The following is a 16,760-nucleotide window of genomic DNA, read 5'->3' on the forward strand; positions in this document are numbered from 1 at the left end:
TTAAATTTAAAAAATTTATTAAAAATTGTTTTTAAACAATAATTTCATTTTTAGACCTTATTCTTAGATCTTAGGAACATCTTAAAAATTTTAAAAATTCAAAATAATGAAAAATTATAAATTTAAAAAAATTCAAAATTTGACCTGAAAACCAAAACCGAACCACGAAACCGTGGTTTTTGCGGTTTAATGGTTTTTACGGTTTGAACATCGTTTAAAGGTTCGGTTCGGTTCAGGTTTTTAAAAAATAAATTAAACGGTTCGGTTTGGACCCTCTCGAACCGAACCGTTGCCGCTTGTTAGTAGCTACCCCTGTTCTTCCTGACTGAGCCTGGCTCTCAGATATACAGATACATACATACATACATAGATATGGTGGTGGCGGTGGGCGGCTATGGTGTCTCCTCCGTCTCCACAGACCTGGGCTCCTCCTCCTCCTCCTCCTCCTCCTCCTCGCTACCCCCTCACGTGAACCGCCTCTCCAGCCTCTCCAATCCCTTCGTCAAGCACGTGGTCAAGCTCCGCCAATCCCCCTCCTACAGGCACGCCTCCACATCCCTCGTCGTCGTCGGAGATGTACCCCTCAGGTAAATCTTTCAATCCCCCCCAAAACCCTTACTTAACTCTTTTCTCTTCACTAATCCCTGCTCTTTTTCTTCTTCAAAGGGAGCTCTGTGACATCTCCATCTCTAGGTTTGGAAAGAAGACCTTCCTCGAACATCTGTTTCTTCTTGAAGGATCTCATGGATGTGAAGATCTTTCGGAGGTTTCAGAGAGAGTGGTCTTTGTGACTTGTGAGGTAATGAAGAAACTCTCTGGAGTGGATTCGATACAGGGGTTGAATGCAATCGGGATCACTTCTTTCCCTCTGTCTTTCTGCTCATTGGATGATAAGTACAGCTCTCATCACGAAGGAAACTCCTCGGATTTAAACTCGTGGTGTCCTTCCCCTCAGAGGCTACTTGTGCTTGATGGCATTCAAGTGAGTAGTAGCTCATTTATTTTTGGGAGTGTTTGTTTCTTTAAAGTAATAAATCATGTTAAGTCCCTAGCCTAGCTCTACTTCTCATTTTCTTTTTATGGCCCTAGTTAACTTGCTCAGCTTTAATAATCTTTGTTTGTTAGGATCCAGGAAATCTTGGGACACTCCTACGTACGGCGGCAGCGTTCGATTGGGTATGCAATTCTCTCTCTATATATGTATATGGATTTGTATGTGTGTGTCTGTGTAAGTTTATTTGTGTGGGTATATGCATTTGTTTATGTGTTTGTATGTATCTGTACTGAGTGGCTCAACAACATCCAAAATGTTGATTTGTATTATGCACATGAATAGATCTGCCACTTCCATTAGACAATACCAAGATAAGCTTATGAAGGTGGTAGTGAATTTTTAGTGAACGTTTCTTCTAACAATATTGGGTTTGTGGCAGCCACTTTCACAAACATGAAGCATCAATATACTGTTCCCATCATTTATTGTGAACATTCTATTTATTTGCATGTTTAGCATGTTGGATGAATTTGTAAATATTTATATATGTGACAGGATGGGGTTTTCTTGATGAATGGTTGTTGTGATCCTTTCAATGAGAAAGCATTACGAGCATCACGAGGTGCATGTTTCTGGATCCCGATTGCTTGCGGCAATTGGAACCACCTCAAAGACTTTGCAACATTAAAGAAAATGAAGCTTTATGCTGGTGAACCAGCGAATGACACTATTACAAATTCCTTTAAGCAAGACCTAAACTTAAATGACAAGAGTAAGTCTGTAATAGATGTTGAGGTTGAGGGAGCCAATACATTGGCAACCAATTTGAATGAAGATCCAATGTGTCTCGTATTAGGTAGTGAGGGACAAGGTCTCTCACCAGAGGTTAAAGGCGCTTGTTCCTCCATTTCGATACCGATGCCAGGTAGATTTGAATCACTTAATGTCGCTGTTGCAGGGGGGATCTTGCTATATCTTTTACAAAAGAAGAATTCTTTGCCATAAATTGATTTTGAATATAAATTTGAAGTAGATGAATAGAACAGCATCCTGCAGTTGGAAAAGTTCACATTTTTTATTGATAATGAAATGTGATTGCCATATTGATGGAAACTTGACATGTAGGTCTTATTACTAAACAACATCCCTCAAAAGAATCATTTTCAAATGTGAATTACATTTGCATAACACTTGCGTGGTGATGGTGAGCTATATAAGATGAAAAGAAAGCTTATTAATTATATTGGGATAGCAAAGAGTAACTAATATCTAAAATGCTTGTTGCATGGACACTTCAAACATTGGGAAAATCAATAATATTACTGATTCTTGAAAATTGAAAATGGATAAGTTTCAATTGACACAAGGCCAAGCTTAAAACCATTTGAAAATGTGTGTCTACTTGGACGCTTGGTGGATTATGGGTTGTATGTACTAGATATTGGTACCTTATGTATTGAGAATTGGAGATAGTGAGATCACTAATAACTTATTCTATTGTGCGCACGCATGTTGAACAATTAATCTTCTCACTTATTTATATCTATCAAGACTTTAGTGTATCATTAAATCTAAAATTCAATGAGAGATGCAAGGAGGGTGATAATGTTATAAGACGAAAGTTGTGTGGAGGGTGATATGAGCAAGCATTCATTTGGCAATGAGTGATTGCATTATTAATCTATGATAGCCATGTTTCTCCAATGCCCATTTGTGTTCACAAGATTCAAAGCATTTGTTTATTGCATCCCCATTTTGATGGGCTTTTGAGGACTTGCCCATGCTTTCGGATTTGTGTCTTGCTCCCTTAGATGCCAAGGTTGATTTAATAATCGGTTGATTCATTCACCACATTGTTGCAATGCACTATAACATGACGTTCCTTCATGAGAATCTTCTTTACTTCTTGGATCCTAAAAGAAGCAACATGTTGGCATATAATGTCTGCATGTTGCAATTGTGACATGTTTGCGTGCACCGTGAAGTGGGTTTCGGCTGATCTTAAGTGCTTGCAACGGAGTGATACAAGTCTTTGCTTTGGGTGTGTAATGTAATCGAGACAACTTCAATGGGTGCACCGCACCTCCTTGATATCTAAAATAGAAAAGATTTAGGGAAGAAGTTGTGATATATATATATATACATATGTATATGTATTCTAAGGATTAAATGAAGAAAAAAAAGATGAGAGAGCGAGAGAAAGAGAAGGAGAGAATGAATGAATAAACAGAATGAATGAATAAACGAGAACGTTTCGCGACCATGAAACAGCGAAGAGACACACGCTTAGCGTCTCTGCTTCTGACGATCCTGTTGCCGGCCTGCCATTCAATCCGTAAAGAAGAAGAATCATCATCAGAGGGCCTAGCCACGATCGATCCTCAGAACACAGAGTTTGCACTGCCATCATGGGCTGCGGGCCCTCGTCCCTGGACACCTCAGACCAGAGTGCCAAACAGAAACCATCCAAGGAGCAGACAGCCTCCAAGGATCAGACTAAGCCTAAGAGCCCTAATAAGAATGAGAAAGAGAAGAACAATCAGACTAAACCTAAGTATATACATTACCTACACACAGGCATATACATACATACATACATACAGATAATACATATACGTGCCTTCTAATCCTGAATTCTTCTTCATCATCATCATCATCATAGAAAATTACCACAAGTTTCTGTCTGCCTGTTTAGGTATATACACATATGTTATGTATAGCAACCTCAACCTCATGATTTAATGGACCTACGGTTTTACGAATTGTAGCGGGAACGGCAAGAAGACAAATGGTGTAGAAAAGAGTGACGGCAAATCGAATGGTGGTAATGGTGCGAAGAGTCCACGGGCGGCGGCGGCGGCTGCAACGCCGTCGGCGGTTGTGCCCGTACCCGTGCCCGTGCCATGGTCGAAGACCGTTATAACCAACGACATGAAGTTTTGTGTGCTAGTGCTAGGTGCTTAATCACACACTCTAAACGTATTAAATGCCTTCTTGGGGAATGATTTTTAAAAACTTAAAATTTTGAGTATTGGTGGTGCACACCGAAACAAGTTCTGGGCATTTTGGTGTATCGCCCTCACTGATTCTACCATGAAAACGAGTCCTTTACCTAATCGTATAAAATTTTATGTTATATAAGAAATGACTATTGTAGAACTCATTATTACAATTATTAGAAGAAGATTATTGATAATATTCTTATGATTTAACAACATAAGTGTTAATTATGCACTAGAATCAAGAGTATTCCCATGATTAGCACAATTGAGCAACATTCTAAGAACATAAATCAATGCTAGAATATTTTGAATGCAATCCCAATTCCGAAAGTTAGTTTGGTATACGTGTGTAACGACCAACTATGAGAATTGAATTCATCAACAATGAGTCGGTGTAGGTGGACCGGGTTCCGGAAAGTCGACGTTATGTACGAAGATGGCAGAGGAGTACGATATGACGCGTGTGTGCATGGGTGCTCTCATTCGTGCGGCAGTGCAAAAGGGTGGTGAAGCTTCAAGCAATGCGGCAAAGCCCATGCAAGAAGGCCGTCTTGTGCCCAATGACTTTGCCCTCAATGTATTGAAGGCACATTTGAATAGCCTTAATGCCACATCTAAACTTCGACTTCTCATTGATGGCTTCCCCAAGACTGTTGATCAAATCACAGCGTTTGATGCCCAGGTATACATATATTTGTTAAACAAGAAATGGCAATGCAAAGCATAATGTTACACAAAAGCTTCATGATATCTCACATGAACACTAGAAATACTTTTGGCTAGGAAACTGAAACCCAAACATCTTTCATTATTTCTCCTCAAGTATAGTTATTTCCCAAATTCTCTTGGTTAACCTTCAAATGAGGCTTTCCACAATTGCAATGATACTAATTAACACATTGAATATTGTAGAAACATGAGACAGTCACATAGCTAACAAGATTCATTGGCATGGACAGTTCACACCCGATGTCATAATATACTTGGCATGCCCTAGTGACAAGTTGGAGGAAAGGTTGTTGATGCGTGCGGAGTCTGGAGAGCGAGCAGATGATAAATCAGAAGCAATTGTTAGGAGGATTGAGCAATTCAATCGAGAGTACTCGAGTATCGTTGACTACTTTAATGCAAAATATCCACAACAATTCAAGAAAGTACAGTCCAAGCCAATGATTTTAATGTCAATAAAATCCATACAAATAGATGAAACAAAAAATAGTGTTGATCATGGGTTCAACTACATGTTTATTGGGTTATTTTTTGTAGGTTAAGTCTGGATCACTTGAAAAAGTCGAGGTCTTTTTGGAAGTTGCTAGTCATCTTAAAGAGATGTTTAGCATGCTACCTCTTACTGTATTGGGACACAAGAAGCATGATTGTTCAAAGTTGGAATATGTCTTCATCTTGGGTACGTTTTTTTCAGAGACCTTATATAGTCATATTTCTACTTCATTGCGAATAATTTGATGATTTCAATGTGTGTGTGAGAGTGAATTAAGATGGAATCCCATTGTCGAAAAAACACCAACAAATGAAGAACTGATTTATAGGGGTTTCACATTTTCTACGATTGAGAATGCCATTTCTTAATTATGTACATAAATCATTGTATCATTGCATTGTAGGTGGACCTGGATCTGGAAAAGGGACACAATGTAAGCAAATGGTAGGTAATTGAATATGCTAAGAGTTATCAGTTTTTTGTATATTTCTCAAGCTATTATATGTTTTAATGTGGTAACTTTAGTGCTTTGCTTGGATGGAAACAAGATTAGCTTATAGGTTGTCAAATAATTGGATACTGAACTACACTTTATTTCTATGGTTTCACATGGAACTTATAAACGTGGTAATGATGCTTCTAATGGGTTCGTAGGTAAGGGAGTTCGGGTATACGCACGTGTCAACTGGAGATCTACTACGAAATGAAGTGAAGGCAGGATCAACCATCGGACGTGAAGTAGATTCAGTCATGCGTAGCGGAGGATTAGTGCCGTTGTCAGTCACACTCACACTTGTTGATAACGCTTTTCGTGCATCTAGTTGTAAACACTTCCTCATTGATGGATTCCCTAGATCACTAGAACAAGCCCATGCATTTGAGAAAAAGGTATGTTACTTGCTTTTGAGATTAATTTTGTTTGTGAAAAAAAAAACTCAATTACATTTGTCCCACTTTCATTGTTTATGTGTGAGAAAGATTGCCAATTCTTTACTATAAGCACCCTATCTAGGGTAAAATCTTGAACTTACTAGATCAAATGGTTTGGCAAATTGATATGTTATGAAACTGTAAAAGTGTAGAAATTTAGGGCAATCCTTGAAACTTCACAAATATTTGGCTCCTTCTTTGGTGAAAAATACTTGTCCTAATTTATTGTAAGTTTGGGCAAATATTCGAAAAACCGTCAATGCTACAAATAGCCATAAGTTTTCAAAAATCTTGAAAACTAACCATCATGTTGATCCTATCTTGTTGGATCAAAAGTCTAGCAAAACACATGCATTGAGTGGTTGTTTTCATGTTGATTAGTTTGGCAAGCCAGCTCTTGTCATCTACTTGAATTGCTCCACAAGCACTATGGAGAAGAGGTTGTTGGACCGTGGGAAAACATCTAATCGCGCGGATGACAACATAAAAACTATTAAGTTACGGTTTGAGACTTTCCAAAAGGAGTCTAAACCGGTAATAGAGTATTACAAATCCAAAAACAGCTCTTCCATTATCAAAGAGGTATGAAGCTAAATAAAACAAATATGATGTCTATATGTCAATTGTTTATTTACACCGTCTTTTTAATGTCTAATCTTGTAGATTTCTGCGGAAAAGGATCCGGCATACGTGTTCAAAATTATCAAGGAAACAATCGAGACACTACCATAAAAAAAGGTTGACAATTTTATTTCTTTACTTAGTAGGGTTTTTTAGTGTGCTTTTATGATGACCACTAATTATTCACTAGCGTACTAAGAGCTCTGCAGATTATGTACAAAATCTTTCACTACCTTGAGTTGGAAATTACAAATTCACAAGATGTTGGCAAATACTATTCCTTACCAATCAGAAGTTGAAATTCAATCAAAGTCAAGCATATTGATCCTCCCTTCAATCACCTTGCATCTTTGTACAAAACAAGATTAACATCTTGAAATTTGTATACTCCTTTATTGTTAAAACATTTCATTTCCATGAAATCATTGATTGAATGAAATTTCTTAACATAGAGATGTGTTATGTTCACTTTGTCATTTAGTAAGAGGAAATTGTTATGTTTGTCTATCCTGAAACCCTTGTAATGCAAGTGTTAAAATCACCTTATTGCTATTAGTAAGACAAGTGATGGGGTCTTCCGTATCAAGATGGCCCATGATTCGTCAATCATCTACTTATGGCAAGAACATCACAGTTGATATAATTCGGTTGAAATTACTTTACAGAATGAACATCACAGTTTCTTTTAATGGTGAGAATGTCTCCAGTTATCAATTGCAAGAACATACCAAGACTAATCCCGGAACCCTTGTAATGCAAGTGTTAAAATTACCTTATTGCTATTAGTAAAAGTGATGGGGTCTTCCTTATCAAGATGGCCCATGCTTCTGCAGTCATCTACTTATGGCAATATTGGAGGAAGGATACATTGATATAATTAGGTTTAAATTACTTTACAGAATGAACATCGCAGTTTCTTTTAATGGTGAGAATGTCTCCAGTTATCAATTGCAAGAACACAGCAGTTTTATAATCTCATTTTGGATTCCACTCAAGTAAATAATATTATCGGTGTTCAATCATGGTCGTGGGATATTTTGTGGTACCATTTATTTATTAAACCATCATAACACCCACCGAAGAATGGAACTCCTGATGACAATGACAAAAAATATATTCATACAAAAATTAAAAGGAATACAAAAATGTGTGGCCTAATACAGGGTATTTTCACACAATACAGTTGCAAATTCTATTTTCGACAAAAATAAGACACATTTAATTAAGTTCAATAATCTACAATAAAATCAATGGACTTGGGCAGCACCTTACAAACATTGGTGTGTAACTTTGGGGACTGTTAATTATGCGCAACTAAGCTGAGGAACTAAAAAAGGCATCATTTTGTATAGTTCAAAACAATACAAAACAAGACTAGGTAATGTACAATTTATTGTTAAATATGCAGGAGATGCTCACACATTATCATCAACTCCATACTTCAGTTTGCTAGCTTTGTCACATTGAGCCAAATAAGTACATGGATGGCGAAATGTGGTTAGTTAGAGACAAATGCATAGGATGCATCCACATGAGATTCTACATCCCATAGAAAGCTACCAAATGCAACCGATTCCATCACCAAGTGTTTCAACCCTGCAAAGCTAATTTTCAAAGGCTCGTCTTTGTTAATCCTCATCGACCCATCTGGAGCTACAATAACATCTGGTCTCCCGAATAGTGCTTCAGTGTGCTTTTCAAGCACCCTTAAACTCTCTCTTGACCTCACAGTGGCTATCCTTTGCAACAACTCCACATCCATATTAGCAATGTATGATTGCAAAGCTGTTGGCTTCATGCCACCAAATTGCATTGGGCTCGGTGCTCCAAGACCTCTCAAGACATTATCCACTGGACGGTTTCCAGAACTATTTGAATTCACTTCAGCATTTACGGTTTCATTCATGGATGTCTCGCTGGATCCAGATGGAAGTAGCTTCATGGTCTTTTCTAAGTGGAACCTTTGATACACTCTTCTCAAGAAGTAACCATATATTATCGAGGCCGCATATACTTGTCCAACTCGAAGCTTGCTAATTTGAGCATAAGTGCTATGATCTAGGTATCCAGAACCTCCTTGACCACCTAATATTAGGGTTATGTGTTGCTTAATCATATCTAGAACATCCACTGAATGCACAGCTTCAAGCTCTTTAACTTGAACAGGCCATGGCTTCTCAATGGAAGTGATTGATGCAAGGCTCGGAACCATTGAGATGCCTGATTCGACAAATTTCTGCACGATCAAAGTGTATATAATCTCTTCCAACTTGATCCGCCTCTCTTGTTCTTTCACTTCAGCAATCCTCCTAAGAAGATAAAAGAAAATAGTATCACTTTAAAGTATTCTCATGATGTAAACCCAAAAACACTTTCTTTTTGCTGCTATAATGAATTAGCAAAGAGCTGAAAAACCGATATTTACATTTATAGGCCAAGGAACACACCCATTTCTTACTTAAACGTAGAGCCAAAACTTTTCAACTAGATAATGACTAACAGATTCCACTATGTTAAAAAGATCAATCAAATTTTCTTATTTTTTGAGGAACTTAGACTAATTTTAATCTGTTTATCAGTTTTAGTTGTGTCTTTATTTCCAACTTTGTATACTCCTCAACTTGATAGTCTAATTTATAGCTTTCCCTTGACTATATTCAACTTATTTATCAAGTTTTCAGTTCTTGCCTAATTAAATTCAATTTCCTTATCTAAATTGAATGAATAATTTCAACTTGCTACATCTCGGTTTGGAGCTTGACTTAGAATTTAACTTGTTTGGCAACATACCTATAAAGAACTAAGTCTGACCCTCCGAGTTCTGGTTTTGCTGTTTCGGGCGAATCTTCTTTGTTCTGGTTCTCAGCTAATCTCTCGAGCTCTTGTTCTATGGCTGCTGGAAGGAGATGAGGATGGCTTTTAAGAAGCTGAGACAAGTATTGACCAGTCGGAGATTCAGGCTGAAATGGAGCAATCCATGAACTGCTCTCTTCATTACTGCTGACTGCCTTTACCGTATTATGCTTATTCCATCTCCTCTTTGAAATACATAATTTTCTCGTCTGGGTCGAATCAAGCTACAAATGTACCAATATTAGTAGAAACCTCTAACAATAGTACCACTAGCTTCTTTAGTTCAAGATTAATTACACACCATTTCCCTCAAAAATAGATTGCATAACTTTTTGAGCACCATATGCTTGTTGGGCAACTCTTTATGCCCAGCAATGCTTCAATTATTACACAATCGATTGAGGAAAATCATAAGATTCAAAATAATTCATATCATTAATCTTGTACCTTAAGGAAACCCAGATGTGAGCCGAACTGAGCTGAATGGTTGGGCAGTGAACACCGCAACATATTCGGGGACAGCTCACTAGAGGATCTTATAATGGGGTGAACTGAAGAGGCTGATGCGATGGACAACTCCATCACCCTATAAAAAATAAAGTTCGTTGAATAAAATGAAGAGAAAATTCCTGCAAAAACCATCCTTAGTTGAATGAGTTAAAAACAGTCCAACTAGAGTAGGCACTTGAATTGGTAAAAATATGAATTAATGTTCTTCCCATAGCTACGAGTTTGGTCAGGTACACAAAATATGACTTCACTTTAACCATATACAGCACGAAAACATGTTTTAACACGGACGAGATACACAAATCTTTCTGCTTCCTACATCCCCATAGCAGATATTGCCCTCCCAGAACAAAGGTATATTCTCTTTCAGATAAGACGTTGTTGACTCATAATATAGTTTCCTCTTTTATGTCAGAGATTTCCCTTCCATACACGACTCATAACACAGTTTCCTCTTCCATGTCAGAGATTTCTCTTCCATACCACACATGTATTCTACCCCGCAAAACAGATAGCTTCACTTTCATGACAGGCATTTCTCTTCCATACCACAAACATTTTCTCTCCCATAAAACGGACACTTTCTCTTCCATGACACAGACCTATACTCTTTCATAACACATAAAATTTTCTCTTCCACTAGAGATATGTTAACTTTCTCGTCAACAGCTCAAAAGAAGAGACTTTACCCTAGGCCAAAATAAAAGAGACAAACTCCTCAATTTCTGCAGAACAAAATTAGGGCTTGCGAAACAGCAGAAATAAAGTCTGAACCAGGGACCCTAAACACACAAAAAAATGAAGCGAGTTGTTGCAGAGATTATAATACCTTCGAGAAAATGTTGGGAGTGAGAGTGCGAGGGATTAAAGTTTCTGAGAGATTAGGGTTACAGATCTGGATTGGGAAGCAGATGAAGAATGAATCTACAAATTTATATTTTATAACATATTTACAAATGTAGGCCTGAGTATTTGTGGCCATGTATGGCCTTTGCCACGTGGCGCCAGCTTTGTGACTCCACGTGTCCATATGCAATCACCTCTCAACAAACTGAAAATCAGTGAACAAAAAGAAAAATATCCCATGGTAAGGAAGGACAATCTCGAACCCATTCTCACTGAATAGCCAAACCGAGCCGCCCATCGGAGGGACATGTCCACACACACACACACACACACACACACTCTAAGGGTAGTGTTGTTGCTCCTCCTCCTCATGATAGTTGGCTCGGTTCGAGAGCCCAAATAGATACCCCATGTTGGGGCTATTCGAGCATTTTCCTGACTGCCTAGTATCCATATTGACGTGGCATAGAAGTGTTGGTCGTCAAAGAATCCCAGCGTACGGATTATTACCCTTGCTGAAGTTGGAGGGTGTTTCCCAAGCTAAGCATATACACTTGGTGGTGCCCATACAATAGTGACTGTTGACGTGCCAGAAAATGTCACCTATGCCAAGTTTAAACTTCAATACTCGCATGGAAACCAATGTTAATGTGGCTCAGAATATGTGGCCCAAAATAGTGTCAAGTACTAAATTTGAGCTTCCCTCGTTATTTTCTCATGTCCAACTACAAGGCCAAGGCCCCTCTCAAGAAAGTGCTTTTCCACTAAGGCTATGTATGCTAAGACTACATCCATGTGTGAATATGCATATAGACATGAAAAAAATCCATGTTCATAGAAATGTTGGGAGAAATTTGTCATTATTTTTGTAAGATGAAGAGATGTCAAGCTACTATGCCCACTCAAAAAATATAAAATTGGGGATATTACTAAAGCTAGATGAAGGTCAATATGTAGACATATGACAAACAACCTTGACAAATCCAAGGATTTGAACATGCATAATTAGAAAAGTACAAAGTAATATCACATGATTTTGATTATTTAGTCATTTACAAGAAGACACGTGATGACAGATCGTACGTTTACAACAGAACAATATCCACAAATGGATATATGATCATATCCAATCTAACTAAAAATTGGTTTGAGGTCATCTCCAACATACAAAACCTTTGAAACAAGACCTCCACAAAATAAGCCTTATGGGTAGTAGAGTTATTGGCTGAAGAAGAGAAAATTTAAAATATATATGGGGTTTACGGAGGAAGAGGTTGCAAATAATACATTATCTTTTTCCCATTCTTTTCTGGATAAAGATTTCTTGGAATTCCGTGTCCTTGTGAATCGATTTGGTTTAAGATCATGATAGACGAAATAATCATGACCATGATAAAAGAAACTGTCCATGATCATGATAGAAAAGATCATCATCATAATAGAAGAACTCTTATGCTGCTACTAGTTGAAATGGTGCCATCGGTTCTGTCCGCAATGTTGACCCTGATCGCTCTGGTGGCCAATATCTGTATACTGATCTGCCAACGATATTCTTTATTGGCAATGGACCCCTGTTTCCAATCCATAAACAATGAGGATATGTGAATAGGCAAAGCTATATTACAACAAAAAGATACCTTATTTGCAAATGTTGCCATTTATTTGATCACTTAAATGAATAGCAATCTATATTATAACAAAGATAGTTAGTTGCAGATGTAAGTATTTATGTACCACTTATGTGAGTCGTAACTGTGATTTCGATTATCGCCCATCACAAAAACACAACCTTTGGGGACATGCTATAGAAGAAAACCAAAGTTCAATTGGTAGGTACATGACTTCAATGAAATGATAATGTGGGAAAGAAGAAAACAACTGCTTACCATTGTCTTCATTTCATACGTAGGAGGCTCTGCAATGAACTCTTCAATACGAGCAATCCCATTCACAAAAAGCTCACCGCTTCGTACCTGGAATTATATGAAACAGTTGAAACGCAGCATATGCCCTCAATTATTACTCCAGAAAATCTCATATATGAGCTCATCAAAAGCATTCAATGCTATTAATAAGTTGTCAATTCATGTAAGATCCAGCACTGCATTTTCTAATTCCATTTACATTTATAGATATATATGTATAGGCAGGTTTAGAATCTAAGATACTACATGCAATTTATGGAAACCCAATAACATAAATAAACGTACAGAACTCATGAGAACACAAGCAATCAATGAAAGATTTTCACAAATGTTTTCTAGCAATAAAATTGTATTGGTAATGGGAAACCCTAAATGGGAGGTGAAATTTTCATAATAGAAAATATTACAAAGAAGGTGACAACATCCTTGATAGAAAAATTGTAAAGATTTAGCCCTTCCCACAATTCGGTATGGTTTACAAATCATTTTGAAAGTGAAAGAGAGTACCTCCACAGAATCCCCTGCTTTAGCCACTACTCTTTTGATAAGCACGGTCCCACCAGTATAACCTTGTTCCTAACATCGGGAAAGTACACATGGTCATTATCGTACTAAAGAAAATCCTCAACAACAAGCATGAAAAAAGAAACACACCTGTAAAGCTGATGGAGCGTTGAAAATAACAATGTCATTGATTCCGGGCTGTTTAAAATAATAGGACACCTGTAAAGGAAATATATTTACAGAATAACGAAGCTTAGAATAAAGAGCAACAAACTCATTTTCATGATCTTATGAACACATTGTTTTCTGAAATGAGATTTACAATATAATAATACGCTCTTAGACACAGTTCATGAAACCTATCCAGATGTACAAAAGGAATACATATGATAATAAGCAGGTTTAGTGAGAAGAAGAAAGAACCCTACTCATGCCTTCAGCATGCCTTGAGGGCCAATAGAACGTCAAGTCAAAAACATAATAATCATTTAGGCAAATTCACACTTGATTTCATAATTGACAAAAAAGCTTAAGAGTGTCAAAGTATTTTGTCTAAGTAGCACATAATAGACAGGTGTAACTAGATTTTTTACCTTTGGTTTAAAAATCTTCAATTCTTCATTCGCTCTGCGAGATTAACTATACAACTTAAACTTGCTGAGCCATTTACTGACTTAGGTAAGTTCATACATGTTATCCTTGAGGTTTAAATGAGGTTGTTCATCAGCTTATATTCATTTTCCTTCATGTTTGGATTGCAAATTTAGCTCTGTTGTGAGATGTTTCTCCATTGCTCTGTTGCTCTGTTATCCCTTGAAAAAACTTGATCATCACCTGATAATCCTCCCAATTCTCTGTTTCCCTTTTTCCATTCACTATATTTTCATTCGGGCAGCATAAGCAATGTGTTCATGATCATATCCTTGGGCAGTACCCCAAAAGCTTACCTTTGGCTGTGTATGTGTGCTTGAATTTCTTATAATAGTGTGTACACAATAACTTGTAGTCGACAATATATAAACTACAAAAGTGTTTACATTCATGCTTGATTACTTCATCAAATGCACATAAACTGAGTAATAAAAGAGAAGACAAAATGCTTACCTGTATGCTTAATTTCTTCATCAAGTGCATATACAGTAACTAATAAAAAAAATGCCATCTCAACTACAAAAGCATTTACCTGCACACTTGATTTCTTCAAAAGTGCACATGCACGTAGTTAAACGGAAAAAAAAACAAATACAAAATGCTTGCATACATATGAAAACAATGTCTGAAAGATAGAAAGAAAGATCAAACAAAAGAAATTACCTTTTCTGCAATGATACGATCGCCAACATGGAAGGTTGGATACATGGACTTAGACGGGATAAACCTAAGTTCCGCAACGAACCATTGGAATGCTGTAGCTAAAACATTTGTGGGCAGCATACCCTTATTTCCCGAAGTAAGATTGATGTTTGCTGTGCTTGATTTGAGAGCTTTCAAATGAGATGGGAAAGGATTTCGGTTCACTTCACCTCGGTCAGTGTTCTTATTCCAATACATATTCGAAACGTGCTTCTCAGCTCTCGAAGCTTCCAAGCCTGAAATGGTTTTTTGTGTTCCATTACTCTGAGACGTATTGCATGTGGGTATTTCCTCTCTGGATGTTCCTGAGCTTGAGAATCTCCTTTGGGTTTCATTTCTCTGAATCGTTTTGAATACACATATTTTCTCTTCCAAACCCGAAAAGCTTTGAGCTCCAGTTTCCTGGTACATTTCTGATGTAGGTCTTTCTTCTTCCAAGATCGAAAAGCTTTCCAAAGTTGCTCTGGCAACTTGAATATTTGTTTGGAAATCTGATGAGATAACCCTAAAACATTCATGGCAAGGAAGCCATTTGAAGAAAGTTCGAAACAGGGGCATATTCGAGCATGTCGGGATAGGAGAAAACCCTAACTTCTGAGAAGAGTAATTTTGATGCGAAGGAGAGTCAGAAAACACCAATTTCTGGTGGTTCTGAGGAGGTGAAGAAGCTAATGTCCGATAATTTCTCTGTATAGATCCCAGATGTTTCATCCTGTCCGGAGAAGCTAATGTCCGGCCATCGAAATCCGCAAACCCTAAAGATTTTCTTACATGAGGATCCCGATGGGGATTTGCCGAGGTGTGCCAGGCTCTGATAAAGTCTTCTCTTGTGGAAGCAGGAGAAGGAGAAGGAGAGGAAGAGAAAATTCTGACCTTTGTTGACTGAATCAATGGTGATGGAGAAGAACAGGAATCATGAGAAGAGGAGGAGGAGGAGGAGAAAGAATAAGAAGTAATCGTGCATAGTTTGTAAAGAGAATTGATGAGGAGTGAGGAGGATCGAGGAGCCAATGCTTGAGACGCCATGGAGAGGATTCTTCGAAGAGAAGGGAAGAAGTAACGAAGCAGGGTGAGAGAGAGAGAGAGAGAGAGAGAAAGGTTTCTCTGCTTAAGCGATGGAAGAACGAACGGTGTGAGACACCCTTCTCTGCGTCAGTCACGCCATGGCAATGGCAGAACAGGAGGAAGTTGCAGCACTTCGGAGCCGAAGAAAGAGAAGGAAAGAGTCAACAAGCCGCAAAGAAATATGTATAATTTTACACTGACCTTGCTATGGCTAATGGCTAATGGCTAATGGCTATGGGCCATGGCTAATAGCTAATGGCTGTGGCTATGGCTAGCATTGCACACACTTGGGACAAATCTCTCTCTCTCTCTCTCCGTGGAGCTGCTTTTGAGCCTTTTGCCCATACTGCTCCAGGGCTTCGATGTTTGTTGGCTTGTTTAGGTTCGGCCTCGCTCTATGGTAAACCTTGGATGCCCGGTGCACTTTGGATCCATTGAGTTCCCAATACCATAGGGCTTTGGATGTTTGTTGATGCTTGGTTGTATGGTAGGTCGTGGACGTACGTTGAGTTGTTAAGCATTGTTTACATCATTTAGGCCTAGGACACTTTGGTGTGTTGTAGATCTTCAGCTATATCATTGGCCCTAGGACACTTGTAGACTCATATAGCTTTGGATACATCTAAGTAGGTAATGGACATCTATTGGATTTGTTGAGAACTCATCATACAAATGTTGTGAACATTGGCCGAGCTTTTAAGATTCGGCTATGTAGTAGGCCTAGGACATACATTGACCTAAGAATAAGCTATCAATGCATGAATAGAGTTTGGATGTATATTGAGTTGTATGCATGCTAGCATAGCATAGCATTTGGATGTAGATTCAATAGGCCTTGGATGCATGTTGAGGTGTTGAGCTCTATCTATACACTAGTCTTTGGATATACATTGAATTTTTGAGGTTTTGTTGTATAGGGAATGCCATCTCATAGT

The 16,760-nt window shown here is 38.0% G+C and overlaps 4 protein-coding genes across 4 annotated transcripts; 2 read left to right on the forward strand and 2 right to left on the reverse strand.

Moving 5' to 3' along the window:
• Window positions 1-353: 353 nt before the first annotated feature.
• LOC147864584 (tRNA/rRNA methyltransferase (SpoU) family protein) lies at window positions 354-2,107 on the forward strand. Its single transcript, XM_087318702.1, has 4 exons — window positions 354-587; window positions 667-982; window positions 1,126-1,176; window positions 1,550-2,107. The coding sequence occupies exons 1-4, from the start codon at window positions 373-375 to the stop codon at window positions 1,997-1,999; spliced, it is 1,032 nt and encodes a 343-aa protein (XP_087174828.1). The 5' UTR covers window positions 354-372; the 3' UTR covers window positions 2,000-2,107.
• A 1,279-nt stretch (window positions 2,108-3,386) lies between these two features.
• LOC147864585 (uncharacterized) lies at window positions 3,387-7,216 on the forward strand. Its single transcript, XM_087318701.1, has 9 exons — window positions 3,387-3,548; window positions 3,763-3,950; window positions 4,395-4,678; window positions 4,956-5,150; window positions 5,263-5,404; window positions 5,622-5,662; window positions 5,873-6,106; window positions 6,530-6,730; window positions 6,812-7,216. The coding sequence occupies exons 1-9, from the start codon at window positions 3,403-3,405 to the stop codon at window positions 6,878-6,880; spliced, it is 1,500 nt and encodes a 499-aa protein (XP_087174827.1). The 5' UTR covers window positions 3,387-3,402; the 3' UTR covers window positions 6,881-7,216.
• Window positions 7,217-8,093: 877 nt separating this feature from the next.
• On the reverse strand, window positions 8,094-10,251 carry LOC147864586 (UV-B-induced protein At3g17800, chloroplastic-like). The gene is made up of 3 exons (XM_087318704.1): window positions 10,070-10,251; window positions 9,560-9,846; window positions 8,094-9,078 (listed from the first exon to the last, which is right to left on the reverse strand). The coding sequence occupies exons 1-3, from the start codon at window positions 10,202-10,204 to the stop codon at window positions 8,268-8,270; spliced, it is 1,233 nt and encodes a 410-aa protein (XP_087174830.1). The 5' UTR covers window positions 10,205-10,251; the 3' UTR covers window positions 8,094-8,267.
• A 1,737-nt stretch (window positions 10,252-11,988) lies between these two features.
• On the reverse strand, window positions 11,989-15,940 carry LOC147864587 (uncharacterized). The gene is made up of 6 exons (XM_087318705.1): window positions 14,722-15,940; window positions 13,558-13,626; window positions 13,411-13,479; window positions 12,865-12,951; window positions 12,713-12,780; window positions 11,989-12,549 (listed from the first exon to the last, which is right to left on the reverse strand). Exons 1-6 carry the CDS (start codon window positions 15,784-15,786, stop codon window positions 12,429-12,431), a joined length of 1,479 nt encoding a protein of 492 aa, XP_087174831.1. The 5' UTR covers window positions 15,787-15,940; the 3' UTR covers window positions 11,989-12,428.
• Window positions 15,941-16,760: the final 820 nt, after the last annotated feature.

This window comes from Azolla caroliniana, unplaced genomic scaffold, assembly GCF_043228905.1.
Source record: "Azolla caroliniana isolate FFs.n. ecotype wild unplaced genomic scaffold, voAzoCaro1.0.p SCAF_4, whole genome shotgun sequence".
Taxonomy (NCBI): Eukaryota; Viridiplantae; Streptophyta; class Polypodiopsida; order Salviniales; family Salviniaceae; genus Azolla; species Azolla caroliniana.